At 46.7% G+C, this 22,551-nt stretch overlaps 1 protein-coding gene across 8 annotated transcripts in view; it reads right to left on the bottom strand.

Moving 5' to 3' along the window:
* MARK2 (microtubule affinity regulating kinase 2) overlaps positions 1-22,551 on the bottom strand; it is a 632,043-nt gene that overhangs the window by 318,103 nt on the left and 291,389 nt on the right. For all 8 annotated transcript variants that reach the window (XM_086950522.1, XM_086950521.1, XM_086950529.1 and 5 more), the window contains exon 5: positions 16,337-16,407. In XM_086950522.1, coding sequence (XP_086806648.1) covers positions 16,337-16,407 — 71 coding nt within the window. The remainder of the gene's footprint in view (positions 1-16,336; positions 16,408-22,551) is intronic.

Here is a 22,551-nt window from a genome sequence, read left to right as displayed (position 1 = left end):
TTTGGTTCATGTGGAATTGAGACACAACCTTGGGTAGAAATTTAGGATTAGTGCGGAGCACTACCCTGTTAGCATGGACCTGGAAGAAAGGTTCCTGAATTGTGAGGGCCTGCAGCTCACTCACCCTCTGTAGCGATGTAATTGCTACTAGGAAAGCCACCTTCCAAGTCAAGAATTGAATGTCACAGGAATGTAGTGGCTCAAAGGGAGGGCCGATCAGCCGCGTAAGAACCACATTGAGGTTCCATTCTGGGGCTGGAGGGGTCCGTGGTGGAATGACCCTTTTGAGTCCTTCCAGAAAAGCTTTGATAGCAGGCACCTTGAAAAGTGAAAGGTGCTGTCTATTTTGCAGGTATGCGGCCATCGCAGACAGGTGAATGCGAATGGAAGTATAAGCCAAATTACACTGGTACAGATGAAACAGGTAACAAATGATGTTCTGAATGGAAGCATCTAGTGGATTGATGTTGTGGTTTGCACAATAAATGACAAACCTCTTCCATTTGGCTGCATAACAGGCTCTAGTAGTGGGCTTTCTTGCCTCCCGAATGATGTCCATGCAATCCGGGGGAAGATTGAGGTAGCCAAACTCTAGGACTTCAGGAGCCAGATCGCCAGGTTGAGCTGTTGCGGATCTGGGTGCTGAATGTCGCCATGGCTCTGCGTCAGAAGGCTGGGTGTGAGGCGAAGCCTTTGATGCGGTACCACGGACAGTTCCAGAAACGTGGTGTACCATGGTTGGCAAGCCCATGTTGGAGCAACCAGGATGAGGGTCATGGAGTGCTGCCTGAGCTTGCGTGCCACCAGCGGTATCAGGGGTGCTGGGGGAAAAGCGTACGCAAATTTGCCTGACCAGTTCATCCATATCGCATTGCCCTGCGATTGCGGGTGTGGGAACCTGGCGGCGAAGCTTTGGCATTTTGCGTTCTCCTTTGTGGCGAACAGGTCTATTTCTGGATGACCCCATGTCTGAAAGTACGGCTGGAGTACTGATGGGTGTATCTCCCACTCGTGCATCTGGTGGCTGTGCCTGCTGAGCAGGTCCGCCATCTGGTTGTCCTTGCCTGGGAGGTGTTCTGCCATGAGAAAGATGTTCCTCTGAATGGCCCACTTCCACATGCTCTGAGCCAGATGAGACAACTGTGGAGAGTGTGTCCCTCCCTGTTTCTGAATGTAGTACATGGCTGTCATGTTGTCCGTCCGGATCAACACGACCTTGTTGCACAGATGTACTTTGAACGCCTTTAAGGCCATGAAGATTGCCATCAGTTCTAACACATTGATGTGCATCTTCTTCTGCTGTGGTGTCCATAGTCCCTGCACTGTGTAGTGGAGTACATGCGCTCCCCAACCCTGGAGAGAAGCGTCCGTCGTCAGGATAATCTGTGGCACAGGCTCTTGGAACGGTCGGCCCTTGCAAAGGTTTTGTGGATTCCACCAATGCAGAGAGTTGTATGCCCGACCGCTCACCAACACTAGGTCTTTTAATTGGCCATGAGCCTGAGTCCACTGACGTGCTAAGCACTCCTGAAGCAGGCGCATATGTAGTCTCGCGTGCGGGACAATGGCGATGCAGGAGGCCATCATGCCGATCAACTGCATGAACACTCGTGCTGGAAGAGAGTGTTGAGGTCTGAATTTTTGAATCAGCGATAGAATGCTGTTGATCCTCACTGAATTTGGCTGGGCTGTAGCCACCAGAGTATCTATGGTCGCGCCCAGATACTGCCGTATGTGAGCGGGCTGGAGATGGGACTTTGGGTAATTCAGTGAGAATCCCAGATCGTGCAGAAGGTGAATGGTTTGGGACACGTGGTTGGCGCACTGTTTGTACGACTTTGCTTGAATGAGCCAGTCGTCCAGATAGGGGTATACGTGGATGTTCTGACGTCTTAGGTGCGCCGCCACCGTCGCCAGGCATTTTGTGAAGACCCTGGGCGCTGTGGTGACCCCAAAGGGCAGGACCTTGAACTGGTAATGCTGGTCTTGAATGGTGAACCTCAGATACTTCCTGTGCGAAGGATGCAGTGGAATGTGAAAATATGCATCCTTGAGGTCCAGAGTTGCCAGGAAGTCCCCTTGCTGGAGCAGTGGGAGAACCTGTTGCAGAGTAAGCATATGAAAATGCTCTGACAGAATGTACATGTTGAGAGGTCTGAGGTCCAGTATGGGCCTGAGAGATCCGTCCTTTTTTGGGATTAAAAAGTACAGGGAGTAAACCCCTGTTCCTCGTTCTTGCAGTGGAACGAGCTCTATTGCCCCTTTTTGCAGCATGACCTGAACTTCCTGCTGCAACAAGTGCAAGTGCTCGCCGGACATAGGACGGTTTCTTGGAGGTATGTTTGGTGGGATGGAAGTGAGTTCCAGACAGTAACCGTACTGAATAAGAGATTTGACCCACCTGTCCGTGGTGATGGACCTCCACACGGGCAGGAACTGCTGGAGTCTTCCCCCGACCAGTGGTGTGTGGTCGGGGGGCAGTGACAAGGCGTCACTGTTTGCTGGCGGTGGAGGACCTGGAGCTGTTATTTCCACGTCCTCTGCCCTCGACGTTGTTGCCACGGTATCCACCCCTACCCTTGTTGGTGTATGAGGTTTGGGTGTTAGCTTTATAGAATTGTGTGGATTGTGACGCTTGACCCCTTGAGGTGCCTCTGGTATTGGAGCGGCGAAAGGAACCACCCCGAAACTGCTGGGACTGAAGGGCACCCATCGATTTAGCTGTGTCAGTGTCCTTCTTCATTTTTTCGAGAGTGGCATCTACTTCAGGTCCAAACAGGTGGTCTGGATTCACTGTTTGGTTGAGGATGGTGGTCTGAATGTCCGGTTTAAAGCCTGATATTCTGAGCCACGCGTGCCGGCGAAGCAGAACGCTAGTATTGATGGCCCGCGAGGCGGTATCAGCCACATCTAGAGCACATTTGATGGAGGCATTAGTAATGAGTTTACCCTCCTGAATCAGCATCTCTGCACCCTCCTTATACTGATCTGGCAAGTGTTGTAGAAGTGTTTCTAGGGTGTCATAGTGCGCCCTATCGTAGCGTGCAAGTAGCGCCTGCATGTTTGATATGCGCCATATATTGGCTGCTTGTGCAGCAATACGTCTCCCTGATGCCTCAAACACCTTGGATTCTTTGTCAGGGGGAGGAGCATCACCCGTGGTCTGTGAATTGGCTCTTTTACGTGCGTTGGAGACCACCAAAGAGTCCAGTGGCAACTGTCCCTTGATGTATGTTGGGTCAGTGGGTGCCGCCTTGTATTTTTTATCAATGCGAGGATTGATGATCCTTGCCCGGGTGGGCTCCTTGAAAACCTCTGGCGCATGCTTTAGCACACCTTTGAGCATTGGCAATGTCTTGACTGTCTTTTCAGCCACTGAGAAAGTGTCAAAAAGAAAATCGACATCCACTGGGTCGGCGTGGAGGTCGACATCATGGTTGGCCGCAGCTCTTTCAATCAAAGCGTTGAAGGCTGCAGAGTCCTCCGTTGGTGAAGTCTTTGCAGCAAAAAGCTGCGGCTCGTGCCCAGTCTGAGGGTCCGCAGGGTCGCCTCCAGCTGACCATGGCTCATTTACCTCCTCCGGATCAGAGTACGCTGGATAATTGTACTCCTCCTCCTCGTCCTCGTCACCCTCTCCAGCGTTAGAGTGAGTGGGTGAGAGTCCCAGACCTTGTGGAGATGTAGGCTCTTGAGGGGCAGAAGCGCCAGCAGAGTCCAACTTCTTTTTAAGTGGAATATGAAAATGTTCCAACACCGGCTCCGGGGTGATCTTCCTTTTAAGGAGAGAGAGCTTGCCTGTGTTGGCGTCGATGACAACCTCTCGACGCTCCTCTTCCGCTAGTGGTTGGTGCCGTGGCTTCGGCACCCCCAAGGATGGTTTAGGCATAGACACCAGCTTCAAGGGCACCCCGGCCCCATCTTTCGGAGCGAAAGCCTTTGGCGTCTTCTTCGGCGGCAGCGTGAAGTGGATCGGCGTCTGCGCCTTCGCCGGCTTCTGTGGAGGCTTCGTCGCCACATTCTTCGGCCCGAGAGCCACGTCCTCCTTCCGAATACGTTGAAGGGACTCCGTGACCTTTTTAGTAAAGGACGGGGAGGGCTGGACTGGCTCGAGCGAGTCCTCCGAGTCCGGATTTGGTTTGGTCGGCGCAGTCTTCGGAGCCGACACAGCACCGCCCTTGGATTTGTCGACCGGGATCGGTGCAGCCAGAGCCTTGGGGTCGTCCTGACGCTTTTTGGATGCCTTCTTAGGGTCCTCGACCTTTTTGGCGTCGACGCGGCTCTTCAGAGCGTCGACCAGCTTCGGCGCCGACGCAGCTGCGTCGGGCGTTTTGGCCTTCGGCTTCGACACTGTGGTCTTCGGGTCGGCCATTTTGGCGTGGCTCTTGATCTCGGCGGCCATTTTGGATTTCTTCGGCGCCGAGGTCTCTGGAGCCTTTGATCCCACCAGTGCGACTTGCACTTTCGGTTTCGATACAGATGGAGCGGACCCTGATGGTTTCACTTTCGGTTTCTGTACCGGGAGTGGCGCATCGCCAATGTCCGTGGCCGGGCCCGGAGGCGGGGCTGAGGGACGAATATTAAGGTCTTGGGTAAGGCCCGAAGGCTATCCCTCGACCTGGGCCTTATGCTGGGGTTCGGCCCTGGAGTCAGTACGAGGATGCTCCTCTTCCGAGCTATCCTCCACGGTGGCAATGGCCCCGTCGTCGTCCCCTACCTCCTCGACGACTTCCTCGAACTCCTCATCTCCCGCGTCGTAGTCTTCATCCCCAGACGCCGGGTCAGAGTCCGAAACTTGTAGGACGGTGTCGTCTTCAACGTCTTCTTCAAAGATGTTGGTTGGTGGGGGTGCCGATAACTGGGCCTGCAGTCTTGCGGCCCGACGTAGCTTGAGAGTCTTCTTCGACCGGAACTTGGAGCAGGCCATACACCTGGCCTCGTCGTGGTCCGGCGACAAGCATCTGTTGCACACTGGGTGCACGTCGAGGTGTGAATACTTTGAGGCACACACTGGGCACCTCTTAAACGGAGTTCGTTCCATGTTGAATAGTCTGGAGCGTCGTGTAGGCCCGTCCGCGCCGACAGCACGCGGAAGGGCAGCAAATGTTCGGAGCCGATGAATAAACCAACCCGAACGATGGACAATACCGACGCGAGTCCTAAAGACCTTTTGGTCTCAAGTTAGAAAGTTAAACAACTATCGATTCCGACAGAGGGAACCGAAACACATCCGAACCCAATGGCGGAAAAAAACAATCTGGGGATGGAGGCGATGCCCATGCGCACTGATATTTCGAAGACTCTTCCAGGACAACAATGTGCAATCATCCGGACCCAACACTAGGCGGCGATCTATGCACAGATATGAATTCAGCAGCCCACATGCCTCGAACAGGGGCCCGGGTGGAATCAAGGGACACAGTCAGTGTGGGGAATGGATCTACTGGCTGTAACCAAACTGGAGGGCACCACAAAGCATTAGGGCCAGAACGTGCTTCCGAGGGATTAGATGGGTACCAAAGATATAATCCATGGCCAATCTCAGCTCATGGAGTGGTTGTTGCAATGGGCTAGGAAATTTGGAGGGCATTGAAAGAAAGGTTAGAATCCACCGCCTCGAGGTACCCAAGGCGACGTGCAGCTCTGAAAGGTGGGAGTGGTGGTACGAAGAAGAGCAGTGTTTGTACATCTTATGTTTTTTAAACTTACCCAAGATTCGTTAGTTTGATGATAATCGATCGCGAGACCAGTCTAAGGAGCAAGATCGTGTCCATGCCCTAAATCGGTGCCCGGTCTCTTTCAACTTCTTTTAGAATTCTACAACAAGTTTGGCTTTACAGTCACAGATGGCCTTTCCGTTCATCCTTGCACAGCAGCAGAAAGATACCGAATCATGCTTGGAGCCAAAACAGCAGAGACACATCGGGGGTGCCTGTCACAGACAACTAGCAATCCGTTCTTGCACGATTTAAACCTGTGGTTTTAGGAGGAGACTTTTTTGTACACTGAATTCTTTTTTAAAGAAAATTCTGACAGAATGGGTGGCGCTCTGCATTCACATCAGAAAGCGCAAAAATAAAGGAGATGGTATCAGCATGCAGAGATAGTGCGGATAAAGTGGCCCTGAGGTAACGTGGGGTGGGACGGATCAGAAGCGGAGCTGTACAACACCACTTACCGATGTGTGAGAGAATTCCTATTAAAAAATCTCCAGATCCAGGCTGGTGCCTAGCCGAATTTACAAAGTGACTAATCTGCTATCAAAAGCCTAGATCAGAAAGTTTCTGGTTCTTTACAACTTACAAACTTGAACATCCACCCACTACCGTCTTCTGCCCAAGTCAACGCTGCCACTGCCTTATGCTTCTACATCCCAAGATGCTCCGTACCAACATCCAGAAAACCATAGCTCACACATTGGTCACAAACAAGCTTGATTACCTCAATCTACACTGGGATCAACAAACAACTCACCAGGAGACTGTAAACCATCCATTACTCATCAGCCAAACTCACCTTTAACCACTGACACCGCAGACACACCATAACTCCAGGAGCTCCACCAGCTCCCCATGCACAAACTAGCACAATTTAACCTCCTGGCCCACGGCATCAAGGTACTACACAACTCATGCCAAGCATAACTAAACAACCGCATCTGATTTTACAAACACTCCAGACACCTCCGCTTTGGCGGACTCCTGCTCGCACACATCCATGCATAATAAAAAGCCAGACCCAATGGTCGAGCTGTCTCTTATATTGCTCCTAAAGCGTGGAACAACATGCTGTCACACATCCAAGACTCCTCGTCACTTCCTGAATTGAGCAAGTAGCTGCAGACCTGGCTCTTTGAGCACCCACTCTAGGGTGTAGGCTCAGCACTATTTATTGCTGCTCAGCGCCAGGATACCCTCACGGGTGATCGTGTGCTCTACATATCTAAAAAACATAACATGTGGGTTGCCCGTCAGGGATGTGGAGTAATGGTATTTCAATTGTTTGATTAATATGAAAAGAAGAAAACTGTGCAAAAACTTCGATGGTGTGTACAGAATACTACTTTGACTATGTATCTGTAAGCAATTCCCATCTCTGGCTAGCACTGTTAAAGTCCCTGGAAACTAGAAAGAATACTCTTCTAGGACAGATCTTTGAGACCGCAAGGACGTGGCAAAGACAAATGTGTGCCATTTGTTTTAGCCCTTTTATTAAGGTCTATATATCTGGGATTATACCTATGCATGTGTGCTCTCTCTTCAATATTCCATAATTAAGTAATTGTGTCACTCCATGCTGACTCAAGGTTTTCAGTGCAGTGGTACTTTACCATACAAATATAAAGACATTCCCATTAAAGGAAATAAAACATGGTTGTCATCGGCACTTGGCACACTTTCCTCACTATGTACTGTAGAATGGAAAACTGGGGTAAGGCATACACAAATAGCCTGACCAATCGATTCATAAAGCATTCCTATGAGACTTGAGCTGTAGATACCCAGAAGGAAATGGCCATTTCGCATTTCCCTTTTCGCAAATAGCTTTCTAGTATGCTCCAGATTTTCCAATGCATCCATTGAGTGGTAGGGCTGTAGCTCTCACTTGTGTGTTTCTTGGTGATCTCCGCTTAGTCTGACAAGTTGTTCTCCACGCCGGAAACATGTTCTTTTGGAAACTGTATTCATCGATGGTATACTTGCTGTGCGAGCTTTGACAGCTGGACAGTAAAATGCTCCTTGCTTCTGTAAAAATATCTGCTGTATGAACTGATACACATAGTGTTCTTATAGCATTTTAAATGCTAAATACAATTTTAAATACGGCTACTGCCAGAGTTCCAACGCAGTGACATGTATGTGCAACCTCTCTAAATTTCAAATGCTCTGTAACAAGATCTTGCTCTTTTAAGATAACCAACCCAACTTCGATGTTTTTGGAGTAATGGGTGCCTGTGTCAAAATTCTGAAAAGATAGTCCTTTAGACGATTGTGCAAGTTCCACCACTTGAGTTTACTGGTTACAAACTGATAAACTAGGCCTGCTACTCCTATCAGTGGTATGGCTATGGGTGATCTAGTAATATGGTGTAGTATAAACCTATATGTAGACATAATAGTTGTCAAATCAGAGTTAAAGTAGGTGACATATTGACAATTTTCTTTTTATTTAATCAATTTTTTTTGTAACAATGATTTAATTAACTCTGTACCCTGTTGACTAATATTTCTGAGGGTGTTTCATATATGTAGTCTTGTATTGGGAATAGCTGCATAAAATTCCTCAATACAGGTTATGTTACTTCGTGCTGCTCAGCTGAGAAAGTCACTCAGCTCAGCACTAAAGAAGACCTTTGCCCGACGAGTTTTGGCTAAACAAACTTCCAAAATCTATATTTGTTTTAATCAGCGTTTGATGTAGCGAAGATTCTACTTGCAACTGATTAGTTTCAGAGGCTATTAGGAAAGTAATCAGCATTTTACCATACTGGATGGATGGGAAACTTGACCTTTCCAATTATATAATTGACCACCCATTGTTGAGTCAATTCATTTGACCCTGCATTTCTTAAAACTATCCCTTTGCATAACTGTTCTATCCTGTTTGCCAGTCGATAGTTCTCTCCTGCCCAGACTTGAGTTCATAAGGGACATTATCGGTTGAAATTCTATAAAAGAATGGGAATGAAGCAAGGGTCAGCTCCAAACAGGCCCTTTGAAAAGCGTATTTCTAGTCCCAGTTCTCACGCTCCTGAACCAGAGGCATATCAAGGGTGCCTTGGACTGGCCTGAATTCAATTAGGAAAAAATATACAACCCTGTCAGTTGAATAGTGAAAGACAGCTATAATAGGGTGCAGCGGGCTCCACACACAACTATTTCCACCAAGTGCCCCTGCACCTCTAATGACTGCTAAGTCCACAACTTGATCTTCAACTTATTCCTAATCATGGGTGACTAGGGCCAAGAATCAGACAGAGAACATTTATGGCAATCTTTACAAGAAAAAAAGGCAGCAGAGGGGAGAACCCACACCACTTCCTTTTACTGAAAGTAAACCGCGAGGATATATAACAACATTGGCTTACACAAGAAGATAACACTGATACACAGGATGAAACCCTGCCAGCAAGCACTGACAAGTCCCCAACACTGAAAGATTGTATGGTACTTTGCCTAGCAGGCTAAAAGCAATGTTGGTAACCAAACTATAATTAAAGTTAATTTGCCTATGTGGTCTTTAGTAATGGAACCTGCAGTACCTGTACTTTCTTTTTAGACGTTTAGCTACAAGAAATTCTCAAACATAAATAAAAATAAAATATTCAGACTGTTGGTTATGATGCAATGTTCAGCAACATCCATTCTTTAGTGCCTGTGAGTTCAAAAAGTAGGATAGCCATCCCACAGAACTTTGGTAAAAGCAGTGAGTCTCTGGCTTGTTGAAGCTTGGAATGGCACCATGGAAAAGCTTATCTCCCAATTTGCAAGTTAAAGATGGCTGCATATGCATCAAGTTAAAATGTTATGGAGGCACAACTTAACTAGCATTTGCAATACAACAGGTCTCGCATTTGCGAGAGTTTAAGCTATTGGCATTGTAAATCATAATGCCTTTTATTTCTTTGTTTAGATAATTAACACATACGTAAAAGGCGTTATAATTTATAACACCAATAGCTCAAACTCTTGTTGTACCGGGCTGCTTAGAAAGTGAAATCGCACACAGCGTGCTGAATATTGCAGGAAAGCATGGGTGCCTGCAGTAGGAGAAACGCATTAAAGAAAATAGTGCTTACAGACTAAGTAAGACATACCGTGTAATAACATAAGTAAAAGGGTCAGTCCTCATGGCAGGTTACAAATGTAGACAAATAGAAGATGGGAGCACACTGCTAGCCTCTCCGCCGTATTGCCCATCTGCATTATGGTCAATGCAGTGCAAGTGTTTCAAAAAACGAGTCCAAAGTTCTTAAGTGTTTCACCACAATCGGTGCAATTAAGTACTTGAAGTGTAGTTATCTCTAGACACGAGACATGGCTCGTGTTTCGGGATTGTTTCCCTCATCAGTAGTGACAGTTCTGGGGTAGCAGAGCAGGCCGCCAAACATCCGTCAAAGGCCTACTTAGGTGAACCACTTACGAACTATATGTACCAGAATCCTTGGGGCGATCCGGAGGAGGGGCTAGCGGTGTGCGATCCATTGCGGTTGATTCTACAAATGGGCTCCCATGAGCCTTTAAGCTGACGAGCTTCTAGATGACGCACCTGTGTGCCGGTTAGGCATCGAGGCCTATGACGATTACTTGGCGGCCTTCTCTTCCACTCCAACTACGTTCTCTACTGATGAGGGAAGATATCCCGAAACCCGGGCAATGTCTCGGGTCTAGAGATCTTGGGAACAACAAGTACTTACATGCACCTACTTAGGTGAACCACTTACGAACTATATGTACCAGAATCCTTAGGGGCGATCCGGAGGAGGGGCTAGCGGCGTGCGATCCATTGCGGTTGATTCTACATATGTAGACAAGGCGGGACTAACAAGCCTATTAACGAATCAGACACCAGCATTTATAAAGGCCAGAGACACAAGCCAATGAAAAATATGGTCGGAGCTTCAAGTCCATACTCTAATACAGCATGCCTAGCAGAGCAGGGCATGCGCTGCCCAGGCTCAACCCAAAAAGGTTTAGTTATCTGTGAAATAGCATGCCAAGCAAAACAAAAATAAGGTAACTAAAATAGTGCTGTAAAGCGAATACTCTGTTTTTCACACCTCCTGGTTTTTATGTTTGCAAACCCTGCGATTTGCAAAATCACATTGTTCACCAACCTAAAAGTGTGATGGTCAATGTGCTAAACCCATTTTACTACACGAAAAATCCTTCCCATTTTAAAAATGGCTTTTGATAACTATTCAGTATCACAACTAGGAGAGGGCATGAAAGGGGCATCCTCTTTTCTCCCCAATTACAAAGTGCAATAAGATTTATCAATTTGCAACTACAACATAGGTCACAAACCACTGATAACTTACGAACTAGATTACTTACATAACTTATAGCAAAGGATGTGGAAATGGCGAAGATGTCCCAAGGGTTATGTACCAATTTGGAAATTGTGTTAGGCAGTATCTGCAGAGAGCAAACCGCTTTCGCTGTTGTCTACACAAACGGGAAAGACTTAAAAAAACAACAAAAAAGCTGCACTTGTTCCTAAATAAAAATGTTTGTTTGGAAATGCGAACACAGGGATGATTGTCTGCTATTCGTATCATATCACCATCCCTGCCTTCTCAACGAATTACAAAGGTTAGCAAATGGTGGCCTAATTAATAATGATTAGGCTGGTTGTTTTGCAGCTCACTGCGCATAGTAAATTTGTGAAGCGACATATCATTCAGTACAACAAATGTCATCCCTATTTGCAAATCAGATGACGTGGGAATGGGGACAGTCCATCGAGCCCCCTATTCTAGTCTCACTGACGACAAGCAAGAAAGTATTGAATTAAAGTGCTCAGCAAACCTTTTCTAGTGGTACTAAAGAGTACCCTACCAATGAAAGAATGCTAGAAATGCTGCCCATTTTGGGAATTGCAGGTTGTCAATGAAACGCTCCTCTTGGTTCCACAATGACAACTGCAATTGTGGCGTCTTTTCAACGGACACGAAGCCAGACAAGTTGTAAGATGAAAGACTACTGACATGTCCAGAACGTGCATCCAAACAAGCACTAGTAAACCTATAGTGCTGGGATTGGCTGCCAGCATTTTTATTTTGTCAAAGTCAGTTTGTCATCATTTCTGTAAAATTTTAATGCTTCTATCCAATCGCTAAAATAAAAAATATATAATTGGCTAAAACCTAAAATATTCTTTGGTCTCAAAAAATGTAAAAATTGGAAAAGTATTGTCTAGCACTAAAGTGAACTACTTTATGTGTTCCTTCAGAAAGAGCAGAATCCCATCACTATAGTGAAGTTCAATGATGACTGAAGTGGGCTGATCCTATGCCCCACGTAGGATGCTGTAGTGGCGTGAAGAAAAATGTCAATTGCACAACAAGAAATTAAAGGGTATATAGAGGGTTGGGTGAAAGCTCTTTCCATCTATACTAATATAATAAAGAGAAAGCCCAAACCTTTGAGGCGGGTAATCTCAGGAACCACAGCACCAATCTCAACACCCAATACAGCGTTGGAAAGGGCAGTTGCAGCAGTAGGACATAGGATATGCAGACGCCCACCATATACATTTAAATGGAAAAAGAACCGTGCCAGCAAAGTAGTCCCTTGTGGGCGTGTCTGCATTGTGCTGGCGGCGTGTGCTGGGGGCATGACAAACGCTGGGGGCGTGTGGTACGGTCCGCCCTTCATGCCATGTCTCATATTGTGTGCTGTTGGCGTGTGCGGGGCGCGGGATTTCAGAAAAAAAAGCGAGCCTTGTGCCCAATATTTCATTGTTTTTTATTCCCAGGTTCTGTATATTCCAGCTTCGGGTGTCCACCCTGATCCCTTTAAATACCCCTGCACCCCTTAATCATAACCCACCCGTACTCCTTAAAATACCCCAAAACCCTTACACACTAACCCATCTTAACACTATAAATATACCCAGTACCCCAAAACCCAAACCTATCCCTAAACATACCCCTGTACCCCACAACCCAAACCTAGCCCTGAACCCTAAAAACACCCCTGTACCCCAAAACCCAAACCTACCCCTGAACCCTAAAAATACCCCTATACCCCATAAACCCAAACCTAGCCCTGAACCCTGAAAACACCCCTGTGGTTCAGGCGAGGAGCCACACGCGTGACCAAGATGGCCGCGTGAAGGCTTAGCTCCGGAGACTCAGTCCTTCCGTCAAGCCTATCCTGAATTAATCCTGATGCCCGAACCCTGCAATCGGTAGGGGAAAGGAAGCTGGTCCCCCTGGTGAAATTTGGGAGTGAATCGAGCATCCCTACCCATTGGAACATCGTCTGGAGTTTGGAGGCCTACACCCCATTTCATCTGGGGACCATGGTGCGTCATACACCCGGACTCTAGTTGAACAACAGCGGGTCTTTTAACCGTAAGTTGAGGCCCACATTCGAAAACTAAACTCATCCGCTGAAGATGCGATGAACTCGGGTGAACATTTGGCAAAGATAGTTGGGAGCCGCCTTCCGATCTGGGCTTCAGTGTTGGTGGTGGAGCCGCAGTGGTGCCCTGGGGTGCTGAAGGGGCTATTTCGGCTAGGTGTGAAAACTAGGATGGCGTCGAAGCCAGAAACCGAGAAGCCTCCACCGAGATCGGGGCGTGGGCCGCAAAATGTGCAGACTCACAAAATAGATTGTTACGAACAGAGAAAGACTCCAACGCACGGAGGAGACCCACCAAGTGAATCAGTTGAGCCGACAATGACTGATCTCATGGCGGCGAAAAACAACGTCCAGTCAGCCATGGTCGGGAAAATGGACGTGCTAGACGCTAAATTGGACACTGTAAAGTTGGAAGTCAACCTATTGCGGGCCGATCACCCCAAAACAAGTGAAAAAGTTAAGTCCCTTGACCTAAAGACTTCCAGCCTGGTGGATGATATGGCGGGATTGCAACGGGAAGTACGGGACCTGCAGGAGGCACAGGAGGATACCGGCCGAAAGTTGGACGACTACGAAGGGCGCAATCGGCGAAACAACGTACGCATCTTTGGTGTACCGTAGAAAGCAGAAGGCCAAACACCCGATCTATTTGTGGAAGACATTGTACTTAATCACCTGAAGCCAAGAGGCCTCAGTAACTTTTTCACAATCGAACGAGCACATAGGGTGCCAGGAGGTCAACCAAAACCAGGAGCACTACCCCGCCCGGTGATAGCCAGGGTGCTGAACTTCCGTGACAGAGAACGCTCCTCGGGCCCTCTGCATTACGAAAATACTATGCTTTCCTTCTTTCCAGACTTGACGCAGGCCGTGCAGAAAATGAGACAGTTTTCTTCCGGTAAAGAGGAAACTAAGGGACAAGGGACTGAGATACTCGATGCTCTTTCCGGCGAAACTTAGGGTGGAAGCGGATGGTAAGGCCTGGTTCTTCGATAACCCGGAGGTAGCGTCAGACTGGGCAGACAGCAGAGCGTCGGAACATCCCGAAGAGCACCATTGCGTGGCTGAGGAAGATGGACAGGGATAAGGAAGGTGTCGACGGCAATGGTGTTTTACTCTGTGGACTTGGGTAGTGGACTATTGTTGCACTCAGGGGGACTTTGCAGATACATATAATTCAGGAATAATACTGTGGAGGGGGAGGTAGGGGCTGGGCATTGGGTTCCTCTCCGTTACTACTTTTAGTTACCTTAGATTAGTGGGGGGGCGACAGGCACACTGCGAGTTGCGGTGGGGCTCAGGCCTGATGCAGGGGTGCAGGGGGGCGGGGGGGTCGGGGGAGATTGTTTTTGTTTTTTGTTCAACTTTTTTGAAATCATTGAGTAACGGTGTATGTTCATGTCTGGTGCATGCGATCATGGGAATTGGGTAAATGTCGCGAGAAGGGAAAGGATTGGGGATGAAGATACTGAGCTGGAATGTTAATGGGTTAGGCGACAGGATCAAACGGGGGATGGTGAATCAGTTCATACGAAGACACTCCCCGGACGTTGTATTGTTGCAAGAAACACACCTGATTGGCAATAGATGTATGGCACTGCATAAAGGAGGATATAAGTTAGTGGCACACGCGGGGTTCACCACAGGTTCGAGGGGGGTTGGAATAATGTTAAAAAACTCCTTTCCCTTTGAGATTCGATCAACGTGGGTGGACCAGAGAGGAAGGTATATGGGTGTTTCCGGTCAGTTGGAGAGTAAGACAGTTACATTCTTGTCAGCGTATGGTCTGCCTGGCCTGCAATCTGACACCTTCCGAGACCTAGGCGCTGTCTTTCTCACGCTGCCCCTGGGCCCTCTCGTCGTGGGGGGTGACTTCAACGCAGTGTTGGATGGAGAGCTTGATAGACACCCAGGGAGGGTTCTCTGTTAGTCCCAGCGGTGGCTCCCAGAATTTTTAGAAACATTGGGTCTGGTAGATAGCTGGAGGACACGGAACCCCACGCAGAAGCAGTTCACTCAAGTCTCTGCCGCACATAGTAGCATGTCACGGTTAGACTATATTCTTATACCAGCTGCGGAACCAGTGACCATCAGGGAAACCGGGTTTATGAGCAGAGGTATATCTGATCATTCCCCCATGTGGTTGCGATTAGACAATGGTAGTCTGTCGGCGGGTAGAATAGCCCCCATTAACGCGTGGTATCTCAGAAACCCGTGCGTGAAGAAAGACTGTACGCCTCTCAGACGAGTATTTTAATGAAAACGTTGCCAGTGTAAGTTTGGCAGGGATGCTCTGGGAAGCCTACAAAACGGTTGTCTGAGGTGAGGTTCTGTCCCTGGTAGCGAGGAATAAAAGGAAGCATCAGAAAGATATTGTTAGAGTGGAGACAGAGGTGATGACCTTAGAGAAATGTTTTCTTTTTAAAAAGAATATTAAAAAAAAAAAAACACCCTTGTACCCCAAATCCCATCCCTATCCCTAAACCCTAAAACTACCCCGGTACCCCATAACCCAAAACTATATCTGAACCCTAAAAATACCCAAACACCCCAAAACATATACCTCAGTACCCCAAAACATATACCCCTAACCCATACTTACCTTATCCAAACATTTTTTTTAAAACATGCTTTTACCATTCATGCATTTATGCGTGGTAAAAGCATATAAAATGTAATGCCATGCGTTATAATGGCATTGCAGAGTCATGGTACTTTCGTAATGAAAGCATGCCGAGTGATGGTATCCGGAAAGAAAGTTGCGGAATAATGGGTGTTTACCCTCCCCCGGTAAGTACATTGGTGGCATGGCGGCCAACATCTCCAGCAACATACTCATATTTTTTCACCACCCATTTGAAAAATGCACAGGTCTCTCTCATTGATGGCCAGCACCGACATACACTTTTAGACACACCTCTCGCCACAAGTTCTAGAATTGCGAACTTTAAAGCTGGGGAGATAGGATCGAATCACGGCCTCAGCTCAACATCCTGTGATTCCAGGCAAATCGCTTCGTCTCCCCGTGCCTACCACAAATGAATGTGTTCTTCTGTAATGTATAGTATATAATGCCAGACCTAGAAATGGTATATGGTGCTGACAAAGCGCTCATAGACAAACAGGGATAGTCAATGTTTATGTCTGCAGCCCCTTGCTCATGTAATGAGGAAACAGCTCAAGACCACAGACTGATGAGATTGGTAAATCGACCTAAAAAACAAAATTAAATGAACTGAATTACAAACCTGTCGAAATTTTGCCCTTGCTTCTTTTTCTTTCATTCTCCCATGTGCAACTAAGTAGTCAAACACTTCCCCTATAAAAGCAAGGAAACAAAAAAGATGGGAGCAGTCAAAATGAGGAGGGAAAGAGGAGTGAAGGATAAAAATATGAAGTTAGAAAGCAAGAACGGAAGTGGATAGAAAACATGGGAAATATCACCATTAATAGTTTGAATCTTTTAGTGAAACATTTTTCAAAGCAATTCAACCAAGTGTGGTTTCTTCAAAAGTCCACTCACAATCTACTAATCATTAACAAAATTGTTTCAACCTGTATTTTGTCAGAAATTGAAACTCTGCTTACTTTTTTTTAACCAACTCCTTCTCTCATGTCCCCCCATTTACCCATATACTTTTCCAGTTTTCCCTCATCTGTTTCTTTGCTCACTCCTTACCGAAAATCTCCAGTAGGACTCATTAATGTCCTGCTCCCCTTTCGGTTTCTTTAACTCTACCTACCATCTTGTTCATTTATCACTACCCAACATGAATCCTGTGTATTGGTTTCTATAATTTTAAATGTTTCACATATCGTTTTCTATTATTTCTAAGAGATTAATAATTTGAACCAAATTGTTTAATCTAGTTCTGTGTTAACTTGGGAAAGGAGAAGAAGAAAGGAGGTGAAGAAGAAAATAGGTTGGATAAAAAGCAAAAGCAGTTTAACAGGGCATAGGTAAAACAGGAAAGTATAGCAAAGCAATGGAAATGTGAAAAGCAAATCAAGAAGACCGGCTAAGAGCAGGATGGCTGGTAATTAAGAGAGCAGACATAATAGAGAGGGTAGCAGAGGACGGCCATGGGTGTGGTTAAGAAAATGAATGAGGAGAGAGGTAAAGGAATGAGGGAACAAACAACTTCCTATGAAATAACCAATGAAGACCAATGAAACAGAGGGTGTTAGGCAGGTGGAGCATAGAGCAAATAAAAGTTCGGGCAGATAGAAGCAGAGAATCCTTAACAATAAGTATTAATTGGGGATAGTATCACGGAAGGTAAGATAAGTATCTTGCTATCCCAATGGACATAAATAATGCACCTTTTGGACACTTAAGCGTGATGCAATGTAAAGAGGTCATAATAAGCAAACTCGTTCTTAGTATATAGTATTGATAGTGTTCACTTTAACAGGTCTTAGCAGAGAAAATGATAGCAATTATGTTTGATGTAGCCAACTGGCCCCTTACATTGTATACGTATATTGTTAACTATAAGATTTAAATATTACCTTTAAAAGAAAAAATTACAAAATGCAAATAAAGATATTTAAATAAAAAAAATGATTAACTGGGAATTGGAGAATTAGCATATGGTGCTATTTGGAAAGAAAGGTAACCACCCAAGATGGATTTGAGAGTAAGAGGCAAAATTAATCTCAATGCACTACTATTCCATCAAAGATAACAGCTCTGTGGATAGACAGAAAAGAAAGACACCATCTACTCAAAGAGGACGGGGACAGGGGAAAAAATCATATCGCTCAGTGAATGGAAATAGTAATGGGAAATGGCATCATGTGACAAAGATGCAAGAAGAAATGCGTTACTTACCTGTAACTGCAGTTATCCAGTATTGGTGTCTTTCATAGATTCACATGCCTGAATCATTCCCCGTTGACGGGATCGGAGTCCCCGGTACATAAAATAGCAATGTCCTATAGACATATATGTAGAAAAGTAGGCCTAGAGGCCTCACCTTAGTAACATATCCATGTTCTTTTGTAAAAAGGACCAAATTGTAGAGAACAGCCAATCAGCTGTCACCTCCCTCTAAACCTTCCTGACAGGAGCCTCAGTCCCTCAGATTTTCGTACGCACAAAGCTAAGTAGGTGTGTCACTGAGAGAATTAGGTGAGTCCTTCCAGGGAAGGCGGGAGGGTTGCATGTGAATCTATGAAAGACACCAATACTGGATAACTGCAGTTACAGGAAAGTAACACATTTCTTATCCAGTATTATGGGTGTCTTTCATAGATTCACATGCCTGAATCAGAGTAGCAAGCTATACTAAAAGCACATTTCTGATGGAACAGCAAATACCAGTCCTTAGATAATACATATCAGGCGACTATGAACCATCAAGCACCATCAGTAATAGCATTAGTAAAGAAATGTGCATACCAGAGTAGGATGGAGGATCCTCACCTTACTGGAATAGATGGCATAACACTGCATGTCCCACTGCTGCATCCTTCATCAGCTCTGTATCCTAGTGCCTAGTGAAGGTATGCGGCGACTTCCACGTTGCGGCCCTGCAAATGTCAATGAAAGGCACACCTGCAAAGAGTGCCATAGAAGTGGAGATAGCTCTAGTGGAGTGCGCTCTCACTTTGGAATGTAATGGCCGTCCAGCTTGGTCATGACAGAAATCAATGGGCGCCGAAATCCATCAGGAAATGCTCTGCTTGGTAAGCGGTAGACCCTTTCTAGGTCTGCTGTAAGCTACGAAGAGCTGGTTAGATTTTCTGAATGCTTTCGGTTTGACAATGTAAAATTTCAAGCATCGTTTGAGATCTAAAGAATGGAGCGATCTCTCAGCTGCTGTGCTTGGGTTTGGAAAGAAAGAACGCAGAACTACAGGTTCATTTAGGTGGAAATCCGATGGAACTTTCGGGATGAACCTAGGGTTGTTTCTTAGGATTACTCGGTCGTTTTTGAACTGTAGAACAGGATCTTGGATTGAAAATGCTTGTAGTTCACTGACCCTCCGTGCAGATGTGAGCGCCAGCAGGAGTGCTGTCTTCCAGGAAACATATTTAAGGTCCGCTCTGTGTACTGGCTCAAACGGATGCTTCATGAGCTGGTTAAGAACCACATTTAGATGCCAGGTAGGTGGCAGCATCCTCACTGGCGGGAAAGATCTGTATAATCCCTTCAAAAACTGCTTAATCAGCCTGTTTGAATAGAGAGATGGACCCGTAAAGGTTCTTTTAAAACGAGAAATTGCTGCCAAGTGCACTTTAATGGATGAGTGGGCTAGGCCCGACTGTGCCAGATGCAAAAGGTAAGGTAAGATCTGCTCCGGTTAAGAGGAGAACGGACAAATTCCTTGATCTGCACACCAAACACAAAAGCGCTTCCATTTGAGGGAATACGTTTTGGTTGTGCTATCTGCCCTTGCTTTTTCCAGAATATCTCTACAGTCTTATGGAATATTCAGATTGTGGAACTCTGGGAACTCAGGAGCCAAGCGGCTAACCCGAGAGACTTCAGATCCGGATGTTGAACCTGCTTGTTCATTGTGAGCAAAGTTGGAATCTGCCGCAGGATGATCGGCGGCTCTATGGATAGGTGGTGGAGCTCTGTGAACCAATGTTGCCTCGGTCAAGTTGGGGCTATCAAAATCAAAGTACAAGGCTCCACCTTCATCTTCCTGAGGAATCTGGGAAGCATCGGGAATGGCGGAAAGGCGTACGCAAAGACGTTGCGCCATGCGATGGAAAATGCATTCCCTAGAGATCCTGACTGGGGATGCCAACCTTCGAAGTGTGGGCATTTGGCGTTCCATCTCGTCGCAAAGAGGTCGATTAGCGGCGTGCCCCACCTGGAGAAGATCAGGTCGATAACTTGTTGATCTAGCTCCCACTCGTGCGACGATGTCTTTTGCCTGCTCAACGCGTCGGCGAGGACATTGTCCGTGCCTGGAACATATTCCGCCCTTAGGGTTACATTGTGGAGTACGAGCCAATTCCAGATTTTTTGCGACTCGCAAGAGAGTGTGAGCGAGCGCGTCCCACACTGTTTGTTCAGGTAGTGCATTGTCGTAGTGTTGTCTGACCTGGCGAGCACTAGGGAGTTTTTGATCCTTGGCAGGAATGACGGAAGGGCCAGGAAGACTGCTCTCAGTTCGAGAAGGTTGATGTGAAGCTTTCTCTGAAACTGACCATTTGCTGCTTATCTACAATTCCTGCAGGAAGGCTCCCCAACCGTCCAAGGAGGCGTCTGTGGTTATTACATGAGGAGCTGCCGGAAGGAGGACCGTCAATCCTTGAGACAGATTACGCGGTGACATCCACCAGCGTAAGGCCTTGACCATTTACACTGTTACCCTTATACGGTCGTCTAACGACCCTGTGCATTGTGTCCACTGTTTGGACAGTGCTTCTTGCAGAGGACGCATCCTCAGGCGGCAATGTGGTATTAGCAGGATGCACAATGACATCATTCCTTAACCGCATCGCTGCAGCAGTAATTTTTACGCTACGCGGCTTTTTTCAAAAAGCAGCGTTAGATGACGAGCTCAGCTCGTCATCCGCACACGCCCCCCGTGGCTGATGACGAGCTGAGCTCGTCATCAGCATCGAAGGGGTTAAAGGGACTTGAAGAGACGAACTATAAGCACTGTTTGAGGCCACTGTCTAGGCTAGAGAAAGGAGCTTGTGCTTTCTCTCCTGAGATGGGAATGCTTTTGAGGAACCTGTGTCCAGGGTTGCCCCTAGAAAGGTGATGGATTGGGAAGGCTGCAGAGTGGATTTTTCTCGGTTGAGCGTAAGGCCTAGATGGTCGAAGAGACTGAGACAGGCGTTGGAGGATCTGGAAGCGCCCGTGAAGGATGGTGCCTTTACCAGCCAGTCGTCCAGATATGGGAAGACTCGGTGACCATTTTGCCTGAGGTATGCTGCCACTGGGGAAAGACATTTGGTTAATATGCGTGGCGCCGATTTGAGACCAAAAGGCAGGACACGAAACTGGAAGTGTCTGCCCGCTACTGCAAACCTCAGGTATTTTTTGTGAGTTTTGCGAATTGGGATATGAAAATATGCGTCCGGTAAGTCCAGTGACGCCATGAAATCTCCCTCCTCCAGAAGATGTAAAACTTCTTGGATCGTGACCATGCGAAACGACTGCTTCCTTAAGAATTTGTTTAATGCCCTGATGTCTAGTATGGGCCTCCATTTCTTTTTCTTTTTCTGTATGATAAAGAAGCGGGAATAAAATCCCTGTCCCTTCTGCGCTGATGGTACCCTCTCTATTGCTCCCTTCCTGAGCATAACAGAGATTTCGCGCAGAAGCAGTCGCAGGTTCTTGTGGTGCATTGGACGAGGAGGAGTCTTTGGAGGAGTACTCTCGAATTCCAAGGAATGGCCAAATTGTATCAATTGAATGACCCAACGGTCCGTAGTAATTTTCTTCCAATTTTGTAGAAAGTGGGTTAATTTTCCTCCAATTTTCAATGATTGAGATATGGTTTGGACTGCCTGGGTAAACAAGTCATTGTCGTCCCCCGTTGTTCCTCTTTTGACCCTTTTCCTCTAAAGGATGACTTTCCATAAGAGGATTGACGGCCCTGTTGTTGCCGCTGCTGGTATTGGGGTCTACTCTGATTGGAAGAGTAGGATGACTTATTCTGGTAACTACCTCTGTACGAGGGTAGTCCTCGTCCTCTGTTCCCTCGAAAGGACTGATTCCTATACTGGAGCGTGCCCAGCGCTCTTGCAGTATCAGTGTCTTTCTTAATATTTTGGAGCGTCTCATCAATTTTTTATCCAAACAAAAGTTCGCCGTCATATGGCATATCCAAAACTTTAGACTGCACCTCTGGTCTGAATGAGGTCGCTTTGAGCCATCCTTGCCGCCTTAAAACCGCTGTCCCGGCTAGTTGGCGGAAACCTATCATTGCCACATCCATTGCGCAATCTATGATTTCTGAAGATGAAGTCTGACCCTCCAGAAGGATACCTTTTACTTCCTCCTGGGAGGCATCCGGTAGTTCAGAAAGGTGTGGGGCTATATCCGCCAATACTTGTCTGTTATAGCGCCCAAGAAGCGCTAGGGCATTTGCCGCTTTTAGTCATCGCTGACATAGTGGAAAACAGTTTGCCTATATTGTCCAATTTCCTTCCCTCCTTATCCAGTGGTGCCGATAAGGGAGACGAGGGATTTCTGGAGTTTTTTTGTGCTGCCTGCGTTACCACTGAATCAGGCTTGGGATGCCCTGTCAGACAGGCCGGTGCAGAATTTGGGGCTTTTTATTTTTTATCCAAACGCGGGACCACTGGTGAAACTGATGCTGGATTCTGCATCACTTTAACTCCCTGCGTCCACAGATAATCTATAATTGGAATAGATTACTTCATAGGTTCTTTAAAATCGTACAGGAAGCATTCCTGCTCCTGGGATTCCATGGTAATTTGAAAGCGTTTAGCGGCCCTTTCCAACACATTGTGGAACCCACTGATG

Source organism: Lissotriton vulgaris, unplaced genomic scaffold, assembly GCF_964263255.1.
Source record: "Lissotriton vulgaris unplaced genomic scaffold, aLisVul1.2 SCAFFOLD_667, whole genome shotgun sequence".
In the NCBI taxonomy this organism is placed as follows: Eukaryota; Metazoa; Chordata; class Amphibia; order Caudata; family Salamandridae; genus Lissotriton; species Lissotriton vulgaris.
The sequence above is the reverse complement of the archived record's forward strand: the minus strand, read 5'-3'. Positions and strand labels throughout refer to the sequence as shown.